The 23,485-nt window shown below is 47.9% G+C and overlaps 2 protein-coding genes and 1 long non-coding RNA gene across 4 annotated transcripts in view; all 3 read right to left on the minus strand.

The window, feature by feature from the left end:
• Window positions 1-425: 425 nt before the first annotated feature.
• On the minus strand, window positions 426-10,437 carry MFSD3 (major facilitator superfamily domain containing 3). 2 transcript variants are annotated; one of them, XR_013988274.1, is made up of 7 exons: window positions 10,293-10,437; window positions 6,636-7,335; window positions 5,416-5,563; window positions 4,196-4,302; window positions 2,459-2,568; window positions 1,820-2,038; window positions 858-973 (listed from the first exon to the last, which is right to left on the minus strand). XR_013988274.1 is itself a non-coding variant. In XM_081012720.1 (6 exons), exons 2-6 carry the CDS (start codon window positions 7,312-7,314, stop codon window positions 809-811), a joined length of 1,209 nt encoding a protein of 402 aa, XP_080868846.1. In that variant the 5' UTR covers window positions 7,315-7,335; window positions 10,293-10,437; the 3' UTR covers window positions 426-808. The 2 variants fall into 2 exon arrangements, 1 of the variants encoding a protein (XP_080868846.1); XM_081012720.1 differs by lacking the exon at window positions 1,820-2,038 and having other exon boundaries at window positions 426-973.
• A 2,065-nt stretch (window positions 10,438-12,502) lies between these two features.
• Window positions 12,503-23,485, minus strand: part of RECQL4 (RecQ like helicase 4) — a 38,226-nt gene continuing 27,243 nt past the window's right edge. Inside the window, exons 19-25 of the mRNA XM_081012483.1 lie at window positions 23,025-23,181; window positions 21,571-21,700; window positions 18,701-18,867; window positions 16,707-16,893; window positions 15,880-16,042; window positions 15,057-15,165; window positions 12,503-13,531 (exon numbers count right to left, since the gene is read on the minus strand). Coding sequence (XP_080868609.1) covers window positions 13,410-13,531; window positions 15,057-15,165; window positions 15,880-16,042; window positions 16,707-16,893; window positions 18,701-18,867; window positions 21,571-21,700; window positions 23,025-23,181 — 1,035 coding nt within the window. The 3' untranslated portion in view covers window positions 12,503-13,409. The remainder of the gene's footprint in view (window positions 13,532-15,056; window positions 15,166-15,879; window positions 16,043-16,706; window positions 16,894-18,700; window positions 18,868-21,570; window positions 21,701-23,024; window positions 23,182-23,485) is intronic.
• Window positions 22,163-23,016, minus strand: LOC308480988. Its single transcript, XR_013988389.1, has 2 exons — window positions 22,842-23,016; window positions 22,163-22,710 (listed from the first exon to the last, which is right to left on the minus strand). It is a non-coding gene; the product is annotated as an uncharacterized lncRNA (long non-coding RNA).

The raw sequence follows: 23,485 nt of genomic DNA on the forward strand, positions 1-23,485 counted from the left end.
CAGCTGTGGCTTGAATTCAAGACAGAAATGCAAAGGGAAAAAGATATATTCCTTTGCAGGTGCAACCTGAACTCAAGCCACACCTGCAAATGAAGAACTGGAAGTGTACTTTTGGAGTGCACTCCCGAGTCTTTCCTCTGACATTTGAGTCACCTGGCGCTGTTGGTGGCCATCAGGTGATTAACAGGTGGGGAGAGATGCTGTGCCACTCAGAGGTCCAGCTTCTGGGTCTCCCATTGAGGCATCTGGATGCTGGACTCGGTAGGGTTTGGGCCTGATCCCGATCTCATGATGTCCCTTGGCATTCTCCAGAACTCACTGGGGCTCGCTGCTCCAGGACCCAAGCAGAGCTGGGTTCAAGAAGCCATCTACCTCGCAGCCCAACCCGATGAGCATTTCCTCAGAAGTAAATCCAACTGTGTGTGTTTTTTATTTTAAAAAAGTTTATTTATTTGCTCTCACACCCTGCCACAGACAGCGATCCTGCCCTCCTTTACTTCTCAGTCACTGGCAATAAACACTGAGGCATTAACTGACCTCGGAATTCAGTCCAAACACACTTCTTGTGTGTTTAGCCTGAACAGAGAACCGTGGACCTTCCCTGGCAAATAGAAGGAGAGTTCCTGAGAAAATTACTTTGAGGGAGGCCCTGGCCAACTCTTCCCCCTCACAAAGGGCTGTGAGATCCCTGAGGAATTGTGGCTTATGGGGCTGAGGAGACCTGGAAATTCCCCTTGGCCACCTCTGGGCCACAGTGACCCTGCTTCCTGTCAGGTTCTCCTCTTCCTCCTCCTGGTGGCAGCAGCCATCACCTTCTGGAAGACAGGATGTAGGCAACAGAGGTGCCGGAGAGGGCGAGGAAAACGCTAAAGGCCCCGACGAAGCCCAGCCAGTCAACCAAGATGCCTGCCAGGCTGCTGAACACCAGTTTGCCCAGCACTTCCAGCGTGGCCAGCAGGGAGTAGTGAGTGGCCTGAAGAGGAAAGAGAAGCATCGTAAGGAGAGGAGGGGACCCAGGCCACAGCCCAGAGGCAGCGCACATAATTGTTCCCCTCCCCATTTATATTTGGAAAGGTAAAGGGACCCCTGACCATCAGGTCCAGTTGTGGCCGACTCTGGGGTTGCGGCGCTCATCTCGCTTTATTGGCCGAGGGAGCCGGCGTACAGCTTCCGGGTCATGTGGCCAGCAGGACTAAGCCACTTCTGGCGAACCAGAGCAGCGCAGGGAAACGCCGTTTACCTTCCCGCTGGAGTGGTACCTATTTATCTACTTGCACTTTGACGTGCTTTTGAACTGCTAGGTGGGCAGGAGCAGGGACCAAGCAACGGGAGCTCACCCCGTCGCGGGGATTTGAACCGCCAACCTTCTGATCGGCAAGTCCTAGGCTCTGTGGTTTAACCCACAGCGCCACCCACGTCCCATTTATATTTGAAGAGAGCCTAAAGCAGGCATAGGCAAACTCGGCCGTCCAGATGTTTTTGGCCTACAACTCCCATGATCCCTAGCTAACAGGACCAGTGGTCAGGGATGATGGGAATTGTAGTCTCAAAAACATCCGGAAGGCCAGGTTTGCCTATGCATGGCCTAAAGGCTCATTTACACACATTCTTCTTGAAGGCACAGTGAGGGAGGAGCAAATGCTATTCATCTATTCGTTTGTTTCCCACCCTTCACCCTAAGGTCCCAGGGCAGGTTACAGCATTAAAACACAACGTTAAAGGGGGGGAAAAATTATTTATCCTGGCTCTGGAACCCTTAGCAATCCAAATCCGAGCGGCCACAGACATCAAGGGAGTGGAAATAAAAGGCAGAACCTACAAATCAGGGCTCTTTGCAGATGACCTAATGGTCACAACACCAGACCCCATAAGCACAGCAACCTCCCTAATCAAAGAACTCAACATATTTGCAATGGTGTTGGGCCTACAAGTAAATTTTGCAAAGTCAGAAGCTATGTGCTTCAACACTCCTCCCCACACCCAAAAAGAACTCACTGATGTCACCAAGATAAAACTTTGCCACACCAAGTTCAGATACCTGGGGGTACAAATAACCAGAAACCTCAATAAATTAGAAGGTGGTTTAAGACTAGAGATGGAAAGGCCTGGAAGAATACCAGAAAAATACCCATTTCCCCCCAAAGCCGTTTCCCCCCAGAAAAATTGAAAACAACTTTTTTATATAGTTTGAATATTCCACACACTCCCCCCCCCCACCTCATTTTTCTGGGGGAAAATGGCTTTGGAGGAAAATGGGGAAAAGCCTGGTGTGTCCGTTCCCCCACCCCCCGCATTTTTCCAGGGTTTTTTCCAGGCCTTCTCTAGTTAAGATGTGACTAGTTCATATTAAGTGAACTGGCTTTTTAAAGAACCAAAGCTTTTTAAACACCCAAAGCAGGCCAACACATGTTCTTTGGGCAGTGGGGTGGGGAGCGGAATGTAGAGGCAAGAGTTGTACCTGTATGTTCTCCTGGGCCTTTTGTGCACATTGCATCATTATGCTGAATGTTAAGGTGGTTACCAGGCCAGCGATGAAGTGCTGTAGGAAGATGCTCAGCACAGCTGCCACTGGACACAGAGAGAGAGAAAGAGAGAGAGGGAGGGAGAGAGAGATCTGTTAGTCTAGAAGCAGCAAACAGGGAAAAGTGTCTGGTTGGCTTCCAAAAACCCAAAGAAGGTGTGGGTTAAGGATTCAAGAGCTACAGTCTCTTTACCTGCTGCTGGGCCTCAACTCTTGAGGAACTCAAGAGTTTCCATTGCTTTGCAAAAATTTTGGCCGTCCTGGTTGTAAGTGTGGATGTGCAAATTTGCAAGCAAGGTCTGCAAATGACTCCCTTATTATATATATACATATATATATATATATATATATATATATATACCCCGCCCTTCCCGGTTCAAAAAACCGGGCTCAGGGCGGCTAACAACAAATTTTAAACACAATTGTAAAAGCAGCATAAAATACAGTATAAAAACATGAATAACAATAAAATTCAAAGTTTGGAAATCAATTTAGGGGAAATCCATCTAATAAGCATTAGGTAATCCCCAGGGCTAGCTGGCTGAATTGGTCCTACTTGGGCCAGCGAGGAGGCCAGGGGAGAATTAGATGTGGGGTCTCAAAAAAGGGGAGGGGGAGGGGGAGGGAAGAGAAGGGAAATAAAAGATCAGGCTGAATTCAAATTAAAGGCCAGGCGGAATAGCTCTGTCTTACAGGCCCGACAGAAGGAGGAATCCTGAAGGGCCCTAGTCTCATGGGACAGAGCATTCCACCAGGTCGGAGCCATCACTGAGAAGGCCCTGGCCCTGGTGGAGGATAGTCTGGCTTCCTTAGGGCCCAGGACCTCTAAACTATGGTTATTCATGGACCTTAAGGTCCTCTGCAGAGCAGACCAGGAGAGGAGGTCCCATAAATCCTTAGCAGAGGGAAGCTTTTGAGCTGTAACCCCTGTTCTGTGTGGCTTTCAGCCACAATCCAATAATGCACCATTTCTTATCCTCATGTACTAGGAATATTTGTGTGGAAGGATGGGGAGAGAGGCTGTATCTAAGAGTGTTCCCTCTGCACTGCCATTATAAAAGGTCGTCCTCATTTAAGTCCCTCAAATTCTGCAAACACTCAGATTCAGGGTGGGGAGAATAAACCACAGTACAGTGGTGCCCCGCAAGACAAATGCCTCGCAAGACGGAAAACCCGCTAGACGAAAGGGTTTTCCGTTTTGGAGGTGCTTCGCAAAACGAATTTCCTATGTGCTTGCTTCGCAAGACGAAAATGTCTTGCGAGTTCCTGCGGGGTTTTTTTCCTTTCCCCCCCTTTTTCCCAAGCTGCTAAACCGCTTATCAGCTGATGGCTAAGCCGCTTATCAGCTGATCGTTAAGCCGCTTATCAGCTTATCGTTAAGCCGCTTATCAGCTGATCCTTAAGCCGCTTATCAGCTTATAGTTAAGCCGCTTATCAGCTGATCCACTAAGCCCGCTAAGCCGCTAATACTGTAGCACTAATCCGTTAAACTGCTAATGGGCTTGCTTCGCAAGACGAAAAAACCCGCAAGACGAAGAGACTCGCGGAACGGATTCTTTTCGTCTTGCGAGGCACCACTGTAAACACATTTGTGACTTTAGGACTCTTGGATGAGATTTGAACCGAGACTGAAGCAGAAGAAACAGCTGCTGTGTTGGGCTGCTTTCAGCTCACCTTCAAAGACTGGTTTTTTGTCCTCATAGGCAATCAGCAGGAGTGTTTGGAAGACCAGGCTGAACAAGCGGAATATCATCAAGGTCTTCAGCATAGAAAAGGGGTTCCTGGGGAAACAAGCCACAAAGGAAAGTCATCAGGGATGGCAGAAACACTCAGGGACAGTACAAGAAGAGGTTCATTGCAGGGCGGCAAGGACAGAGGCTGAAGTGAAAAGGCTATGAATCAAATGCAGAAGTCAGGCTGCCCTGGAGAGAAGATCCAGCCTTCAGCATTCCGGGGGTAGATATTGCATGCAGGGCAAAAGATGTGCTGTGGAAATGTTAAAGGTAAAGTGTAAAGGGACCCCTGACCATTAGGTCCAGTTGTGGCCGACTCTGAGGTTGCGGCGCTCATCTTGTTTTACTGGCCAAGGAAGCCGGCGTACAGCTTCCGGGTCATTTGACCAGCACGACTAATTTATCTACTTGCACTTTGACGTGCTTTCGAATTGCTAGGTTGGCAGGAGCAGGGACCGAGCAACGGGAGCTCACCCCGTCACGGGGATTCGATCCGCCGACCTTCTGATCGGCAAGTCGTAGGCTCTGTGGTTTAACCCACAGCGCCACCCGCGTCCCATGAAAATGTTAGCTATTTCTAATTGAGTGCAGAGGAAGTCAAAGGATAATAGGTGGCAGATGGGCGTGTTTTCAAAAGCATTTGCAAATGGCCATTCAACCCTCCGAGGATCCATAGTTAGTTTTTTGTTTTTTGTAAAACGCTTCTGGCCCTTGAGGCAGCAAAAGATACGGATTCCTGAGAGCAGATCAGGCATTCCCAATTCTCTTTTCTCCCCGCTTCTCAGTGTACGGGAGTCTCATAATTCTGCATAAATGGGACAAAGCACGGCAGGAAGAACTAAACATTAGGAAGAACTTCCTGACAGTAAGAGCTGTTCGACAGTGGAATTTGCTGCCAAGGAGCGTGGTGGAGTCTCCTTCTTTGGAGGTCTTTAAGCAGAGGCTTGACAACCATATGTCAGGAGTGCTCTGATGGTGTTTCCTGCTTGGCAGGGGGTTGGACTCAATGGCCCTTGTGGTCTCTTCCAACTCTATGATTCTATGATTCTATGATTCTATGATTAAGTGCCTGCTGGAAGTGAAAAGTTGGGCAGAGTAGGATGAAAAACCACATGGAGAATCCATAGCATGAAACCCCATTTGAAGGCTGATGGTGCTTACCCCTGTTTTGACATCAGATAGCCTCCGAGGTAGGAGCCTGTAATGGAGAAGATCATGGCCACAATCCCATTCCAGAAGCCAAGCTCCTGTGGGGAAAAGGAATGGTCCAGTAGGAAGAGGGGAAACATGGATATGGCCCCTTGTTCACCTGCAAGGAGAATCAAGGTTCAGTTTCCAGCAAAGCCTGCCCTGGGCTGGGGAACCTCAGCTGCTGCAAATAATAGGAAGAGGAATTATAGTTACTATTACAGGCAGCAACCACTTTGCGCAGGGATTCTATTCCTGGCCCCTGTGTGTGTCGGTGGGGTGAGCATAAGCCTGCCCACTTTGTTATGCCCCACCCTGTTCTGCCCCCATTCTGCCCTCTCCCAGGTCCAAAACGACCCATGCATTGGTGTTCACACGTCAATCAGACGCATGCAAAATGGTTGCTGCCTGCATGGATGAATATAGCCTTTCAGATAGCTTGGGATGGAACCATATAGGGCAGAGCTTTCCAAACTTTTCATGTTGCTGACACGCTTTTTAGACATGCATCATTTCGTGACACAGTAATTCAGTTTTACTAGCAAACCGGAGGTTAAACCCCTTTCCAACCCAGGAGGAGCACGGGGAGCATTCGCGCGACGGGGAGCATTCGCGCGACACACCTACACACTGCAGCTGACATGCTAACATGTTGGGACACACCATTTTGAAAGCTCTGATCTAGGACTTTACAGGTAACAACCAGCACTTTGAATTGGGCCTGGAAGCAGGCCAGTAGCCAGCAGAGCTGTTGTAACAAGGGCGTCAGACACACAGGCTGTAGAGGTCTAACTGCCAGAGAAACTATCTCTGTTGTAACTCTGGGGGTGCGTCACAAGATGCAGGCTAACTCAGTTACTTAAAAAAAGCACATGACGTAAGACAGCCTCCCCATGGCTGATGGGGGTTGCAGTCCGAAACATCTGGAAGTCACTAGGCTGGAGAAACCGGAAGAGCTAAGAAGCTGAAGGTGCTTAAGAGGAGGTGCGTTCAAAACTATAGTGTCCTCACCCTCACCTCTCACACCTGAAACGGCATCAACTTGGAAGGTCTACATCATGTGACTTTGCTGAGCTGCACACAATATCCCCATGTTTACTCTCTCCCCAGTAGCCTGGACCCCTTTCCCAAAGACACACTGTGCATGTCCTAACAGATCAACCATTTGGCTGCTAGTCTTTAGAAGGACTCACCCAGCTTATAGAGGAGCACCAAACCAACAGTCCAAAGAGTGTCCGGCACCTTGAGAAGCTCTTGGAGCATGAGGCAGGGGTTTAAGGTTCTGAACCTGACCCAACTGTATTGAGGATTGAACCTCACTTTCAGTTTTAGGTTAGCATTCCAGGTGACTCCAATGGCCACAACATAAAGAAGGGCCAGGCCCACAAAGAGGGTCTGCCAGCCCAGGTGATGGAGGAAAGTGACCAGGCCCCCTCCTGCCAAGACGGAGCCCAGCTTGTAGGACACGACCTGGATGGTGTTGCCGTACCCAATCTCACGTTGCGTCAGCAGCTGGATGGCAATTGCGTCCACTGCAATGTCTTGGATGGAGGCGCAGAAGTTCATGAGAAGGAGGACGATGGCCACTGGGTAGAAGTTTGCCTCGGGGGCCATGAGGGAGCAGGCCAGGCAGGCCAGCACGAAGCCATACAGGGTGAGCAGCAGCCACGTCCTCTTGGTTAAGTAATGGTCCACCAGGGGTGCCCAGAGCATCTTGAGAATCCAGGGCACATAAAGCACCTTAGACAGGCTGATCTTGGTAAAGGAGAGGCCCAGCGTGCGGAAGTAGATAGGCAGCAGCCCAGACTGGAGCCCATACGGGATGCCTTGGACAAAATACAGCATTGCGAGGACAGCATACTTGGCGTTCATCCTTCAGGAACTGCCATCCACCTGCAGGGAGCATAAGCAAAGATGGGCAGAGCTCAATAGGCTGAGAAAGGAGGGATCTGTACCTTCACGTGCATCCAGGAGAAGTGTAGGTATTCAAGGACCAGAGGGAAAGGGAGTTTGCCCATTGGTAGTTGTGGAAAGAACTCAGAGGCTAGACATGTTATACGCAAATGATGAAAATGAGATGGCATGGATTTAGCTTTCTCTGCCCAGCATAATATTTTGCAACTTATGGGCGCTGTTAGAGAGACACAATGATTTCCCAGGTAGATACCTGGTAAACCTAATATTCTAGAAAGCAGAACAGGGGAGAGTCTGGGTACGGTGGCATGACTTCACAGAATGGGATTGCCCCGGTAGATGAAAGACGAGACTTGAAAACGTTTATTGTTTTTATTTAAAAATACCTGAAAGTTGCCTTTGGCCAGTAACCTCCAGGTTGCTAATGAAACTTACTGAAACATAATAAAGTCACAACAACTTTATACAAATATTTGAGAAAACCCGTAAGATATCTTTTTGTATCTTAGCTTTTTGATTGGCTGCAGAAGCCAACACCCTACCCCACCCTGCTCTCCTGTCATTGGTGGAAAATAAATTGCAAAGGGTAATTCAGTCTTATTATTGTTGTTTTACTTCTGATATAATTGATTTCATACCCTTTAACATGGTACAGCTGAAAATTGAGATAACACTGCATTTTAATATTGCTTGTTACGCACTTAAAAGGCTTTACTACAATCAACTGGTATATAAATTTTGTTAAATGAATAAAATAAGATTTGAGGTCTTTATTTTACATATTCTTGTTTAGCTTTAAAATGACACAATATGGTACTGGAATCATTTTATTTTACCATGGGCTGTAAGCAGGAAGGACATAATAGTCCTGATGGTTTTCACGTTGCTAGTAGTTAACCAACGTAACCAATCTTCAATAAAAGCCATTAATCATCTCCTGCCTACCTTCTCTGTTGGATACAACAATGTACTCTAAACACCCACTTTTCCATTGAGTTTTTACATGTGCTCGGTCCTTAATGTATATAATTTTATCAGCAGTTAGCATTTAATCCTTAGAGTATGCTAATAGAATCTGATCAGAGTTTTACAACAGGATGGAGGTATATAAATTCATGCATGATATGGATAAAATGGGTAGAGTTTTTCTCCCTTTCTCAAAATACTAGAAATTGTGGACCTCCAATAAAATTAAGTGCTGAAAGATTCGGGACAGACAAAAGAAAGCAGTTATTCATACAATGCACAGCTAAACTACGGAATTTGTTCCCACCAAAGATAGCGATGACCACCAACTTGGATGGCTATAAAAGAGAATTAGACAAATTCATGGAGAAAACGGCTACCAGCGGCAGCTAGCCACAAGGGCTCTGCTCTGCTTCTGCTGTTAAAGGCCGTGTGCCTCTGAATAACAGCTGCTGGAAACCTCAGGAGCAGAGCATGCTCTTGAACTCAGGTCTTGCTTGCAGGCTTCCCATACTGGGCATCTGGTTGGCCACTGTGAGAAGAGGATACTGGATACATTAGATCTTCTTATGCCTCTAGCCTAGGAAGCTCCTTTCTAGCAGATCAGAATATTTGTTCGACCAGCCCAGTGGAACCGGCACTGTTGCAGGTCCCACAAAACACCCATTCCACATTTGTAAGAACTTGGTCTTTTAGTGTGGTGGCACCTACACTTTGGAACTCCCTGCCTATTGACATCAGGCAGGCTCCTTCACTGTACTCTTTTCGGTGCCTGCTTAAAACATTATTGTTTAGACAAGACTACCTAGATGTTTAGAAAGTAGATGCAAGTTTTAATTTGTTTTTGGTCTGCTGTCATTTTAGCTCTGTGAAAGTTTAACCTTTTTTGTAAACCACTTTGAGGTCTGACTGTTTTACAATCAAGTGGTGTATAATATATATATTTTTAAATACATACATACACACATACACACACACATATATAATGTCCTTTCTAACTGGCAGTGGATGCTTAGGACCCTTTTTTTTAAACTGGGGTTGCCATATTTAGGAACTGTGCCTGATAAACACATTCTTGTTTAAGCAAGCTTACCAAGACACTTAGAAATGCTGGTATGTTTTTTAACCACCCCTCTTTTTTGAGGGGGGCCATCAAGGGTAGCCAGCATTATGCCCCCCAAATGATGTCGGACGCCCTACTCATACCAGGCCCTGCCAAGCTGTAGTCTGTCATCATCTGAAGTGCATCCTGTTGGCTCCCTATGCTTCAATTCCTTTTAAACATCCTTTCAGTCCATTAGAAAGGACTCCCTTAACTATCTGTCATCATCAATCTGTCATCTTTTCTTTGTGCAGGGGTCCAGTGCTGGTGTACTTATTTATTCATATTTATTTCTTACGTCTCATTTTTAAAAATCTATTATGTGTTCTCACTTTGTATTTTTACGTTGTATTTTAATGTCAATATTTTAATGTTGTATTTTAATCTTGTTTTTAAGTTGTATTCATTCAACTTGTTTTTATTATCGCTTGTCAGCTTGTTAGCCTTGGCTGAGGAGGGCGGGGTATAAATAAAAATTATTATTATTATCATTATTATTTTAACCTTTCCCCCCCCCATAAACCACTTTGAGGCGTTGTGCAGGGGTTTGAATTCAGAATAATTGAATAAATGCCAAATGTACACAGAAGCTCACAGGTCTGCAATGTGTCACCCCTCTACTCCCAAAACCGAAGCTTTTTGGGAGCCCCCGCAAGAACCCCTGTGGCACCAGCAGGACTCAGCATCACTGGGTTGCCAGCCTCCCTGGCAGCATCAGCAGCATCCCCGAGGCGAGTGGTCCAGCCTCCCCTCCGTTGCCATGGCAACCGCCTCCCCACCTGCCCGCCCTGCTCTTCCGCGCTTCGGCCGCTAGAGGGCGCCGCTGAGCCGCCCTCTCCCTCTCCTCCCCGCCACTCGCGGGACCCACATAAAAGTCCAGCCGCTCCGCTTCCCCTGTTTCTACGGCCGACAGCGAGAGCGGAAACGTCGCCGCCGCCGCCGCCCTCAGAGAAACGGAACAAGGCCCAGACCATGAGCGCAGGTACACTTCCGGTAAAGGAGAGAGGAAAAGGGCAAGCGTCGCTTTCGGACCGGAAACAGCGCTCCGTCGGTGAGGCTTCGCGGCCCTTCTAGGCGGCGCCTCTCGGTTGACTTCGCTCGGCAGAGGCGCCGCGACGCCATTTCACCCTAAAGGGCTCAGTCTCACTGCAAAGGCCGAGACTTCCGGTTGTCGATCGAAAGCGGGCTTTGGCACGGGCGGAGAGTGGCGCCGCTCTATCCTTTTTTACCTCTCTAGCGGTGCAGGATTCAACCCCCAAAGGCGCACCCCTCCGTTGTTTCTCGAGACAGCCGGATGCCAACAACGGCGCAGGCTCACTTTGCTTTGAAGAGGCCGAGTTCAATCGAGTACCGGCAGTGTTCGTAAAGACTTCATTGAAACTGAGTCCCCTTTGGCTCAGGGGACCATAGAGGTAGAAAACCTCAAGAGGTCATCATCCTGTTTCTTTCCCCCCCCCCATGAGTTTTTATTGGTTTATCATTATATATACATATAAACAAATACAAAGTATAATACATAAATTACATGTGTCATATCCAGTCCATGAATCATATATATATTACATAGTTGTTTTAAGCTCCACCGCGCCTTAGACTTCCCTCCACTCCTTTGGTAAGTATCAGATAAATTCTGAAATCGCGTATTTTATCTCCTTTACTTATTAGTCGTTCGCTGTTAGAGTTATTCCAGTCCCGCCAGTGTCGTCAAGGTTCTACAATTAGTTCTTATATACATCAAATATTTGCTCCAATTGTCATGAAATTTCTGTTCGTCCTGATCCCTTAATCTTCCTGTTATTTTAGCTAGCTCAGCATAGTTTATCATCTTGACTTGCCAGTCACTTATAGTAGGTATTACCTCCATTTTCCAGTTTTGTGCTAACATGGTTCTTGCGGCCGTTGTGGCATATAAAAATAGATTTTTATCTTCTTTTTTAATTTCTTTGCCAGTTATTCCTAGCAGGAAGGCTTCAGGCTTTTTTTGGAAAAGTATATTTCAAAAAAAATTTAAGCTCATTGTAAATCAGTTCCCAAAAGCCTTTCACCTTACTGCATGTCCACCACATATGGTCATCATCCTGTTTCAGCACTTAACAAGCTGCCTCCAACGCTGCCAGTAAAGGACACTATAGAGCAGCCAATTGCAAACATGCGCTGGATTATGGAGAAAGCTAGAGAGTTCCAGAAAGACATCTACTTCTGCTTCATTGACTATGCAAAAGCCTTTGACTGTGTCGACCACAGCAAACTATGGCAAGTTCTTAAAGAAATGGGAGTGCCTGATCACCTCATCTGTCTCCTGAGAAATCTCTATGTGGGACAAGAAGCTACAGTTAGAACTGGATATGGAACAACTGATTGGTTCAACATTGGAAAAGGAGTACGGCAAGGCTGTACATTGTCTCCCTGCTTATTTAACTTATATGCAGAATTCATCATGCGAAAGGCTGGGCTGGATGAATCACTAGCCGGAATTAAGATCGCCAGAAGAAATATCAACAACCTCAGATATGCAGATGACGCATCCTTGATGGCAGAAAGTGAAGAGGAATTAAAGAACCTTTTAATGAGGGTGAAAGAGGAGAGCGCAAAATATGGTCTGAAGCTCAACATCAAAAAACTGAAGATCATGGCCACTGGTCCCATCACCTCCTGGCAAATAGATTTGTAAATTTATGAACATTTAATTGATATATTTGAGACCTTAATCACTTTCTTCACAGAATGAGGTCAAGAGAAGTGCAATTCTGGCTGCCTCAGTGGGGGAGATGGGATGCAGGGCTCACTGCATCAGGCGCCTGCCTCTGATCTGGGCCAGCTGGTCATTACAGAAACCTGTACAGAAACCAGTGTGTGTTTCGGTTTTCCTCTTCCCTCCTTGTCTCTTTTCCCTTGGGTGTTGTGGGTTTATTTAATTCTAAGTCAGAGAATAGGGACTGTCTTGTTTTGATGGTATGCAAGCTGCTCTGGGAACCTTTTTGGCTGTAGAGTGGGGTGCAAATGCTCTAAATAACTACTACTACTACTATTAAATTCCTCACCTGTTTAGTTCCTGCTCAATTAGATGTGAAGGCAGCATAAATATTCTTTGTATATTTATTAAGGCAAATGTACAAAAAGGATATGGGGGAATTGAGAGAAAAATCAGTGCTAAATTAAGACGGTCAGTTCATGATCAATTTTATAACAATGCAAGCATTCCACAGCTTATTTAAAAATACGTTAAAGGCCCCTGCATACAATGAAATAGGTTTATCGCAGGTGAAGAGGCGGGCAGCAGCCAAACATTTAAAGCATTATATTTCTGAATGCCATATAAAAGCAAATCCTCACAATTCTTTTATGGAAGAGGATCTGCCCATCAGTTCTTCAAGATTATGCTTGCTGACACCAGTCCCTCCTGTATGTCTTCCAATTGTGTGTGCATGTTCTACCCTTAATCATGGGTCCTCCTTTTATACATATTTTATCATCGTTATATATTAAATCAACCTCCCTCCCTCCAATGCTGGCACCCTGGAGGAAGGAGGGAAGGCATCCATTAACACACTTCAAGATTTGCAAAATATGTAGAACTCCAGATAATAAATAAAAATAATAAAAATTCCTAGAGGTTAGAAGAAGACTTAACACTCTCCCTTACATTAAAAAAATATTTTAAAATCAGGACAATTTTGTAAAAAATAAAAAGGAAGCTTTACATACAAAAATAGGAAAGGCTTGGAGATAAAAACAAGCCATTTCCCCCAAAACCTTTGCTTATTTCAGGGCAACAGAGAAGTCCATTCAGGCGCCCAGCTTTCCATCTGCCTTGCAGAGAAGTTCTGCAAAACCTCAAGGGGAGCAGGAGGTGCTGTTTTGGCTATCCTGGGATGCTGGCTGGTCAGTTGCATCTTGCAGTTAGAGCAACCTGCACACAGGCTTGAGGGAACCGTGGAGCTCTGCTCTGGACTTTCATCCCTGGAGATGGCAGTGCAGGGCCAGTTCAGTTCCAACGGATGATCTCTTCCGTGGCCATGCGTATAATCTTGTTGAAATCAAAATGTATGTACTTCCTCCAGAAACGCCGGTCTCTGCCATAAACCTGGGCCGGGTAGCGTGGGCTTCCTGTCCAAACGGAAAAAACTCAATCAGCCACCAAAAGAATTGCAAGTGCTTGGTGATTTCTCAAAAAAACAGAGCAATGCCAGCCATTAGAGGGCCCAACAGAGCCTCCTGCTAGGCCTACATTGTTGACAAAGAGTTAAGGATTATGTGATAGGAATTTTGAGGTCTTAGATATATGTTCAATGTTCATAAGTGTACCAACCAAGCACGTACATAGATCAGCACAGGACGACAGACACGGAACCATTTTTGATTCCCAAACTGACCAAATGTTTTCTCTGGAAGGAAAATGGAAAAGCCTCCCCATTGTCTTTTCCTTCACAAATCCTGTCTTAAAGGTATGTCTGCGTTTGAAAAGGGTGAGCCTGTGACCTGACTCAGGAAGTAAGTATTTACCATTACTAAGTATTTATCATTACAAAACACTGGCCAGGCTCCCCAGGGTATCCAATCAAATAAGCAGGGTATCCAATCAAGTAAACAGGAAGAAAAACAACATTCAAATTTCTGTTTTAGACCGCCTTTTCTGTGATGTAGGTATGATGTATCTGGGGTGGTGGTCTTGAGCTACACCCCTTCTGTGATGTATGTATGATGTTTCTGGAGGTGGTCTTGATCTACAGCGTGGCAATTTCAAAATGTCTATATAAGGCCTTGCGCGCCATTGTTCTGGTTTCCTCCTCCTTTCCTGCGTGTGAAAGGAGCACCCTAGCTGCTTTGCCTCTTAATATTCTCTGGTTGGCCTCTGTTATTTTCTCCTACCAATAGGGAACCTACGTAAGGGCTCTGTATGGGCTCTTGGATACCCCATAAGGGAAAAAGGGCAGAGATTCTGTTTACAACAATTACCAGTTTTGTTCACTTTGCAGCAGCCTTTGCCAAAGTAGTAGCCTCCAGATGTTTTAAAGACTACAACAAACATCAGCCACGTCCAGGGAGTTGGTAGTCCAAAACATCTGCAAGGCACCAGGTTGGAAAAGGCTGTTCTACAGCACTGTGGCAAATGTGATGCTCAATTCCCTTTGCCCTTAAGAGATCAGATCGTGATTGAGCAGAAGTGCCCTCTGGAGGTTTTGGTGGATTTCAGCCTATGGTGCTGGAGGAGACTCTTGTGAGTCCCATGGACTGCAAGAAGATCAAACCAATCCATTCTTAGGGAAATCAGCCCTGAGTGCTCCCTGGAAGGACAGATCGTGAAGCTGAGGCTCCCAAGACTTGGGCCACCTCATGAGAAGAGAAGACTCCCTGGAAAAAGACCCTGATGTTGGGAAAGATGGAGGGCCCAAGGAGAAGGGGACGACAGAGGACAAGATGGGTGGACAGTGTTCTCAAAGCTACCAGCATGAGTTTGACCAAAGTGCGGGAGGCAGTGGAAGACAGGAGTGCCTGGCGTGCTCTGGTCCAGGGGGTCACGAAGAGTCGGACACGACTAAACAACAACAACCTGTGCAGTGCCAGGCTCTGTGCTGATGCAAGAAGCAGAGCAGACCACGGAACGGCTGGAGAATTACCGGTACATCCTCACCTATGCCATGGAAGATCCTGGCCACAGCCCTGCCAGTGAACTTCTCGTCTTGGCGGAGAGACAGGAAGTTGCGGACGTCAGCTCGTATTTGCTCTTCCCAGTCCCGAAGCTGAAATTGGGAAGCAAAGCATACTGGGAGTTTAGTTACCGATTTGGACATGTTGAGCTGCTTTGTACCAAGTCAAAACACTAGACTCATCTTTGCTCAGCATTGTGCACTTGATAGTTGGAAGTGTCTCCAGAAAGGACTCTTCCCCACCTCTGGCTTAAAAGGGAGAAGAGAACTCACTTCTTTGCACAGGTAGAAAAGTGGGCAGGGTAAATCTACTGATTATCTAGTTTAGAACGTCCTTCGGGCAGCAACTCAAGGTCTTTCCAGTCCCTTGCTGCCTGAGCTCTTTTTAAAACGGGAGATTTCTGCCTACAAAGGAGGTACTCTGCCACTGAGTTATGACCCTCTCCTTTGAAAACTAAGAGTAGCAGCAGGATTAGAAACCTCTCCATCTGCAGAGCAAGTCCCTAGCCACACATCAGTGGAGAGCACACAGTTAATGTGAACAAGTCTGCCAGAGGTTCACCTACCCACCCATCGTTATCTCAGGAGATCTTTAGATAGCCTACTCAGACCCATCTATAGCATTATGAAACGGATGAGGACCATGAAGTCCCAGGAGCAGTGCAGGATTAGGGGACAGAGACAGTGGCACATTGCCACACACGGTGCCTGACTGTGGCCACAATCTGGAGAAGCCCAAAAGAGACGCCTGTGTCATTCTACGCTTCGGCGCCATTAGGAGGAGGAGCAAAGAGCAGCTTCTCTCACTTTAATGTCTTGGAGATCCTCAGCGCCCTGCTCTTCACTTGGGAGTGCAAGATCTGCTTCATCGGTATCCTTCTCAAAATAATCCAGCAGCAGAGACTTCAGCTGGGCGCTCTTCTCCTCGCCCCCGTGGTCACAGCACGAGGCACAGGCGCGGAAAGCCACACTGCTCAGAAAGACGAGGGAGAGAGAATACTTTTCTTTTTGCAAATCTTTCTTAGCTGTAAAGGGAATCTGAAGGAACGTCTCCACCCCCATCGTTCTACCCGGACACTGAGGTCAAGCGCCAAGGGCCTTCTGGTGGTTCCTTCGCTACAAGAAGCCAAGTTACAGGGAACCAGGCAGAGGGCCTTCTCGGTAGTGGCACCTGCCCTGTGGAACGCCCTCCCATCAGATGTCAAGGAAATAAACAACCACCTGACATTCAGAAGACATCTGAAGGCAGCACTGTTTAGGGAAGCTTTTAATATTTGATGTATTACGGTATTTTCGTATTTTTTTAGAAGCTGCCCAGAGTGGCTGGGGAAGCCCAGCTAGATGGGCGGGGTATAAATAATAAATTATTATTATTATTTGTACGAGTTAATACTTTATTATCCCTTTGGAAGGAGGCTTCCCAACTGGTGCCTCCCACCCCTTCTCAGCATCCAGCCAGTCCATGACAAGCACCTGTTGTGTCCATTAAACGCAAGGTGGTTCTCCCTGCCTGTTAGAACAGGAGCTCTTTCTCCTCCCTCCCGCCACCAGAGTGAACACATCGTTCTTTTGCCCAGCTTCTCACACGCAGCACAGCCCACCTTTTAAAGTGGTGCCAGTTTGTGCCTACCCACCTCTGAAAGGCCTGGAAGCAGGCCTGCAGCTGGGAAAGGGCAGCTTTTTCGCGGCCCGTCACTCGCTGGTGCAGGAAGTCACACACTGAGTCCAGCTCCTCGTCAGTGAGATCGCCGTAGGAGCGCAGGTGGAAAGCAAACTGACTAAATTCCACGAGGATCCCGCTCTTCTTAGACACATTGGAACCTGTGCCAAAAGGGAAGGGAAGAATTAAGAAGAGGCCTGCAGCGGAATCAGGCCACTTGGTCCAGCATCCAGGTCTTAGTGACCAATGATGTGCCCCTTGGGGGAGGCCACAAGCAGGGCATGAGCACGGCAACAGCACTCAGAGAGCCAGTGTGGTCTAGTGGTTAAGAGCGGTAGTCTCGTAATCTGGTGAACCTGGTTCGCGTCTCCGCTCCTCCACATGCAGCTGCTGGGTGACCTTGGGCTAGTCACACTTCTCTGAAGTCTCTCAGCCCCACTCACCTCACAGAGTGTTTGTTGTTGGGGAGGAAGGGAAAGGAGAATGTTAGCCGCTTTGAGACTCCTTCGGGTAGTGATAAAGGGGGATATCAAATCCAAACTCTTCTTCTTCTTCTTCTCTCCCCACTTGCAATTCCCAGCACCCAGAGGCTACTACTTACGGCACTAAAAGTAGAACACAGCTGTTGCGGCTAGTAGCCACTGACAGTCTTACCCTCCCTCCCCGAGCCTGGCCTGTCTACCCTCTTTTAAAACCATTGAAATTGATGGACAACGCTAGCATGTGTAGGAGCCCGCAGTTATGCGCTGGGTGAAGAAGCCATTTCTTGTGTCTGAGTTCTGAATCTTCCAACATTCAATTTCACTGGAAGGTTAGGTAAAAATCATGCAAGACCCACTATCAGGGAGGCCGGCACCATGTACGCCAGAGGGTAGCCTGGCCACAAAATCAACAGGAACCAGTTTAGGAGGAACCTAATAGCTGAATGATAGAGTGAAAAACGAACTCCAGTTAAGACGACGGAGGGCTCTGCATGTGTAGTAAAAATAACTGGGTTGTGGAAGCATTTTCAAGGATCATGGTTAGGTGAAGAGATGGTGGAGCAACAGGGGTGGCAGGTGGTTGGCTAGGAAATAAACAGCCCAAATGACACACATTTCCTCTCTAGCGTGTGTGTTAATGGACACTCTCACATTCTTTTGGACTATGTCTGGCAAGGCATTGTGGAATACAGTGGTGCCTCGCAAGACGAAAAGAATCCGTTCCGCGAGTCTCTTCGTCTTGCGGGTTTTTTCGTCTTGCGAAGCAAGCCCATTAGCGGATTAGTGCTACAGTATTAGCGGCTTAGCGGGCTTAGTGGATCAGCTGATAAGCGGCTTAACGATAAGCTGATAAGCGGCTTAACGATCAGCTGATAAGCGGCTTAACGATAAGCTGATAAGCGGCTTAAGGATCAGCTGATAAGCGGCTTAGCATCAGCTGTTAAGCGGCTTAGCCATCAGCTGATAAGCGGTTTAGCGGCTTGGGAAAAAGGGAAAAAGGAAAAAAACCCCGCAGGAACTCGTAAGACATTTTCGTCTTGCGAAGCAAACACATAGAAAATTCGTTTTGCGAAGCACCTCCAAAACGGAAAACCCTTTCGTCTAGCGGGTTTTCCGTTTTGCGAGGCATTCGTCTTGCGGGGCACCACTGTAGTCTGACTAACTGGGAATTTGGTGCAAGCCTCCACCTTAAGCCCCCAAAGGGAGTTTTCTCCCACTGTGGCCCTGCTGGGTCAGAGGGTGGGGATTGCCTTGGAATCACAAGTTCCTCCATCCTTGTCACTCAGAAGGCCTTTCCATCTAAAGAACAGTACACACACACACACACACACACACACACACACACCGACCCCCAACCTTCCAGCCGAGATTAAACAAGGGATGAGCGGCCAACAAGATGTGGCTTCTCTGCTTCCTTCCTGAACCAAGACTGGCTGGGGGCTTAGGCACCAGCCCACCTTAGACAGGCTTCCCACTGACTGGTTACCGTTCTGAGTGGTCCACTGCAGCTGACGGAGAGCTCGTTTCACTGGCAAGACCTCCCATCCCATGGAGTCAGCCAGCTCAATGACGTCAAACTCTACAGAGCTGGCATGAGCAAGGTCCACCCCTTTCAGGCGCTGCTGGGCCAGACAGACTGCAAGAGGAGGGCACCTGGGGGAAAGGGGAGGAAGAGAAGTCAGCACGTGAGAAGTCTGTAGGCGAGCAGAAGAGGGTCTACTTATATAATAATAATAATAATAATAATAATAATAATAATATATTATACCCCGCCCATCTGACTGGGTCTCCCCAGCCATTCTGGGTGGCTTCCAACCAAATATCAAAAACAATACAGTGTCAGACATTAAAAACTTCCCTAAACAGGGCCGCCTTCAGTTGTCTTTTAAAAGTAAAATAGTTGTTTATTGCCTTGACATCTGCTGGGAGAGCGTTCCACAGGGCAGGCGCCACTACCGAGAAGGCCCTCTGCCTGGTTCCCTGTAACCTCACTTCTCGCAGGGAGGGAACCGCCAGAAGGCCCTCGGCGCTGGACCTCAGCTGGATGATAGGGGTGGAGACGCTCCTTCAGGTATACAGGACCGAGGCTGGTTAGGGCTTTAAAGGTCAGCACCAACACTTTGAATTGTGCTCGGAAACGTACTGGGAGCCAATGAAGATCTTTCTGGACTGGTGTTATATGGTCTTGGCGGCCACTCCCAGTCACCAGTCTAGCTGCCGCATTCTGGATTAATTGCAGTTTCCAAGTCACCTTCAAAGGTAGCCCCATGTAGAGCACATTGCAGTAGTCCAAGCGGGAGATAACTAGAGCATGCACCACTTTCATCTGGCAAGCTTGGATTCAAACACAGATGGAATGATTGGAAGAGTGCAGAGTTCAAATCCACCCCTAATAAATTATCATAATCATCAAGGGGACAGCCTCAGTTCATCCAGCGAAGTTGATTAAGAACGCAAGGAATACCCAGCTCCCCAGATACAATTAGGGCTCTGTGTGTACTCTCCCTGATCATGCCAAGCTGAAAGCATGAAAACTGGCATCTGGCACAGAACGCAGCATTTTTCAAAAGGAGGCTTCTAGCCCTCATGTTTTCCAGCTGAGCTGTCACTGCAGCAACCTGTGTCACATCTGGGGACACCTCAGAAATGGGGTGGAGGACAGCTGTGCCAAACTGCCAGGGGGCTGCAAAGCTCTTTATGCTCCCTTGTCTGGCCTAGCAGGGGGCGGACGCAATTGTTATAACTATTATTATTTCGATTTGCATCCTGTTTTCCCATCAGGAATGATACTCAAAACAGTCTGTGCCAAAACAGCTATACAGCAACAAGTAATCAGAACAGCGAAACCATACGTGTGGGCACACAATGACAACACCTGCAATTTATTGTATTGTTACAAGAGTGAGAATGAATCAGCTTCATGAAAATGTGCTTTACTTGACTCCTTCAACCAGGCAACAAAATCCTCAGGTTTGCTTTAAGGCTGAGGGTGTCATGCGACCCTGGTCACAACAGGTACCCCCTCCCCCAATAATACCACACTCTTCCCTTGGGTTCTTTCTGGGTCCCTTAGAAGCTTATCCACATGCCATCATTTCCCAATGCTCAGTTTCCCCCAGGTCTCAGCTCAGAGCAACAACAACAACAACATTTTATTTATATCCCACCCCACCCCCCAGCTGAAGCCGGGCTCAGAGCGGCTAACAACAGTAAAATAATACAGCATTCTAAAATCAATTCATTATAAAATCAGTTCAAATCAAATTGATGTCAACCATTGGGCTAGAGTTCTGTGAAGAATTACCAAAGGAGGGGGTCAGATTGTGCCTCGGCCAAAGGCCTGGTGGAACAGCTCCATCTTGCAGGCCCTGCGGAAAGATGTCAAGTCCCGCAGGGCCCTGGTCTCTAGTGACAGAGCGTTCCACCAGATCGGGGCCACGACCGAAAAAGCCCTGGCTCTGGTTGAGGCCAGCCTAACCTCCCTGTAGCCCGGGACCTCCAAGGTGTTTTTGTTTGAGGACCATAAGGTCCTCCGTGGGACATACCAGGAGAGGCGGTCCTGTAGGTACGAGGGTCCTAGGCCGTATAGGGCTTTAAAGGTTAAAACCAGCACCTTAAACCTGATCCTGTACTCCACCGGGAGCCAGTGCAGCTGGTAGAGCACTGGGTGAATGTGACCCCGCAGCGAGGACCCTGTAAGGAGTCTTGCTGCAGCATTCTGCACCTGCTGGAGTTTCTGGGTCAGTCTCACGGGCAGCCCCACATAGAGCGAGTTACAATAATCCAGTCTGGAGGTGACCTTCGCGTGGATCACAGTGGCTAGGTCAGGGCGAGAGAGGTAAGGAGCCAACTGCTTAGCTTGGCGGAGATGAAAAAATGCCGGCTTTGTTATAGCTGCAATCTGCACCTCCATGGAAAGGGAGGTGTCAAAGATTACACCCAAACTCCTAACGGGCGGTGCTGGCACTAACTGCACCCCCGCAAGAGATGGGAGTTGCCCCCCCAATCCCATATCGTCCCAACCCAGCCAAAGGACCTCTGTCTTCGAAGGATTTAACTTCAACTGGCTCCCACGTAACCATCCAGCCACAGCTCCCAAACATCTGATCAGTGTGTTTGGGGCTGAGTCAGGATGGCCATCCATCAACAGATAGAGTTGGGTGTCATCAGCATGCTGATGGCAGCCCAACTGAAAACTCTGGACAAGCTGGGCGAGGGGGCACATAAAGATGTTGAAAAGCATCAGGGAGAGTATCGCACCCTGTGGCACTCCACACACCAGGGAGTGGCGCGATGACAGTTCCCCCCCAAGCGCCACCCTCTGTCCCCAACCAGAAGCCAGCTTCCCCTCCGTACCTTTGAGCCACTGTCCGCAGCTGCTGGGGGCCACTGTAGCAGACCACCCGGCAGGAAGAGAAGGTGGGGTGCAGGAGCTCCACCCACTGGCGGGGGTGCAATTCCAGGTAGCACAGAAGCGTCTCTATACCTGAACGGAGAAAGAAGAAAACTCTCAAGCTGGAGGGGGCATCTGCTGCTGCTGTGCATCCGTCTCTGGTGGAAAGCCTTTCATAGAATCATAGAAATGATTCCAAGCGTCATCTGGTCCACCCCCTGCAATACCCAGGGAATGTTTGGCCCAACATCAGACTTGAAGCCACGACCCCAAGATTAAGGGTATCATGCTCTGCTAACTGAGCTATTTCACTCCAAACAAAACCCCATTTTTTATGCCATCGGTTTGCAAAGGAATCAGAGCCGGTGTTCATTTAAGTTTGACATAAAAACAGTCTCCCCCCCCCCATTTTACAATGAGGCAGAGGCAGTGTGGGCCAACTTTGAGAGGAGCTCCACCTGGGCCCAGGGCAAGGGGGCCCCTAACCCCTGGGGGCCCATGGAAAAGGGCAGACACCCAGGGACTCCTTCCAAGCCCCAATTAACCCCTGTGTGATAATAATAATAGCAACTTTTATTTATACCCCGCCCTCCCCAGCCAAGGCCGGGCTCAGGGCGGCTAACAAGCAATAATAAAAACAAGTTGAATGAATACAACTTAAAAACAAGATTAAAATACATTAAAATATTGAAACAATAAAATATTAAAATGCAGCCTCATCACAGGAGGAGAAAGGAAAAAGAAAAAAGAAAGAGGGGGAGGGAATCAGATTGGCTCCAAACCAAAGGCCAGGCGGAACAACTCTGTCTTACAGGCCCTGCAGAAAGAAATCAGATCCCGCAGGGCCCTGGTCTCATGAGACAGAGCATTCCACCAGGCCGGAGCCAGTGTTGAAAAGGCCCTGGCTCTGGTTGAGGCTAATCTGACTTCCTTAGGGCCCGGGACCACTAGGGTGTTGCTATTTATGGACCTTGAGGCTCTCCATGGGGCATACCGGGAGAGGCGGTCCCGTAGGTACGAGGGTCCTAGGCTGTGGCCTAAATAGAGGCAGTGTTGTGCAGTGGTTAGAGCACCTGGGAGAGACCATGTTTCAAATCCCCACTCTGTCATGAAGCTGACTGGGTGGCGGCCTTGGGCCAGTCATTGAGTCTCCCCTAACCCACCTCACAGGGTGGTTGTTGTTGTGGGGATTAAATGACAAGGACTTGGGAGAGACCGTGGTTCAGTTCCCCACTTCGCTAAGTACATCTTTGTGCATGAGTTTGCCAAAGGCTCACAACCAGCAAGAGAAGGAAGCTGGGCAGCCACCAGCAAAGACACAGGGCAAGGGATGGCTCAGCAGTTGTGGGGCAGGGGCTGGCCCTGTCCTCGTCCTCCTTTGGGAGCAGGAAGTTAACCACCGGTCTGGCCTCCTCACCTTCCTCTCGGAAGTCCAGGGCCTCCACAGTTTGCTGAATGGGGATAGCTCGCTCGTGCTTGTAACAGACCCGAGGACGGCTGTCGCCTGAATCAGGCTGCTCCTCGCCGCTCCCTTCCAAGGCAGCCAACATCTCTGTATCACCCACTTCACCGCCCTAGATGTGAAAATAATAATAATAATAATAATAATAATATAATTTTTTATTTATACCCCGCCCTTCCCGGTTCAGAAAACTGGGCTCAGGGCGGCTAACAACAAATTTAAAACACTTCATTGATGCAACAAAAAAACAGCATAAAATACCGTACAAAACGTGAATAACAATAAATTCAGAATTCAAAAATCAATTTAGGGGGGAAATCCATCCAATAAACATTAGATGATCACCAGGGCTAGCTGGCTAAATTAGTCCTATTTGGGCCAGCGAGGAGACCAGGGGAGAATTAGCTGTGGGATCC

The sequence above is a fragment of the Podarcis pityusensis genome (assembly GCF_964106645.2).
Source record: "Podarcis pityusensis genome assembly, chromosome: 7".
In the NCBI taxonomy this organism is placed as follows: domain Eukaryota; kingdom Metazoa; phylum Chordata; class Lepidosauria; order Squamata; family Lacertidae; genus Podarcis; species Podarcis pityusensis.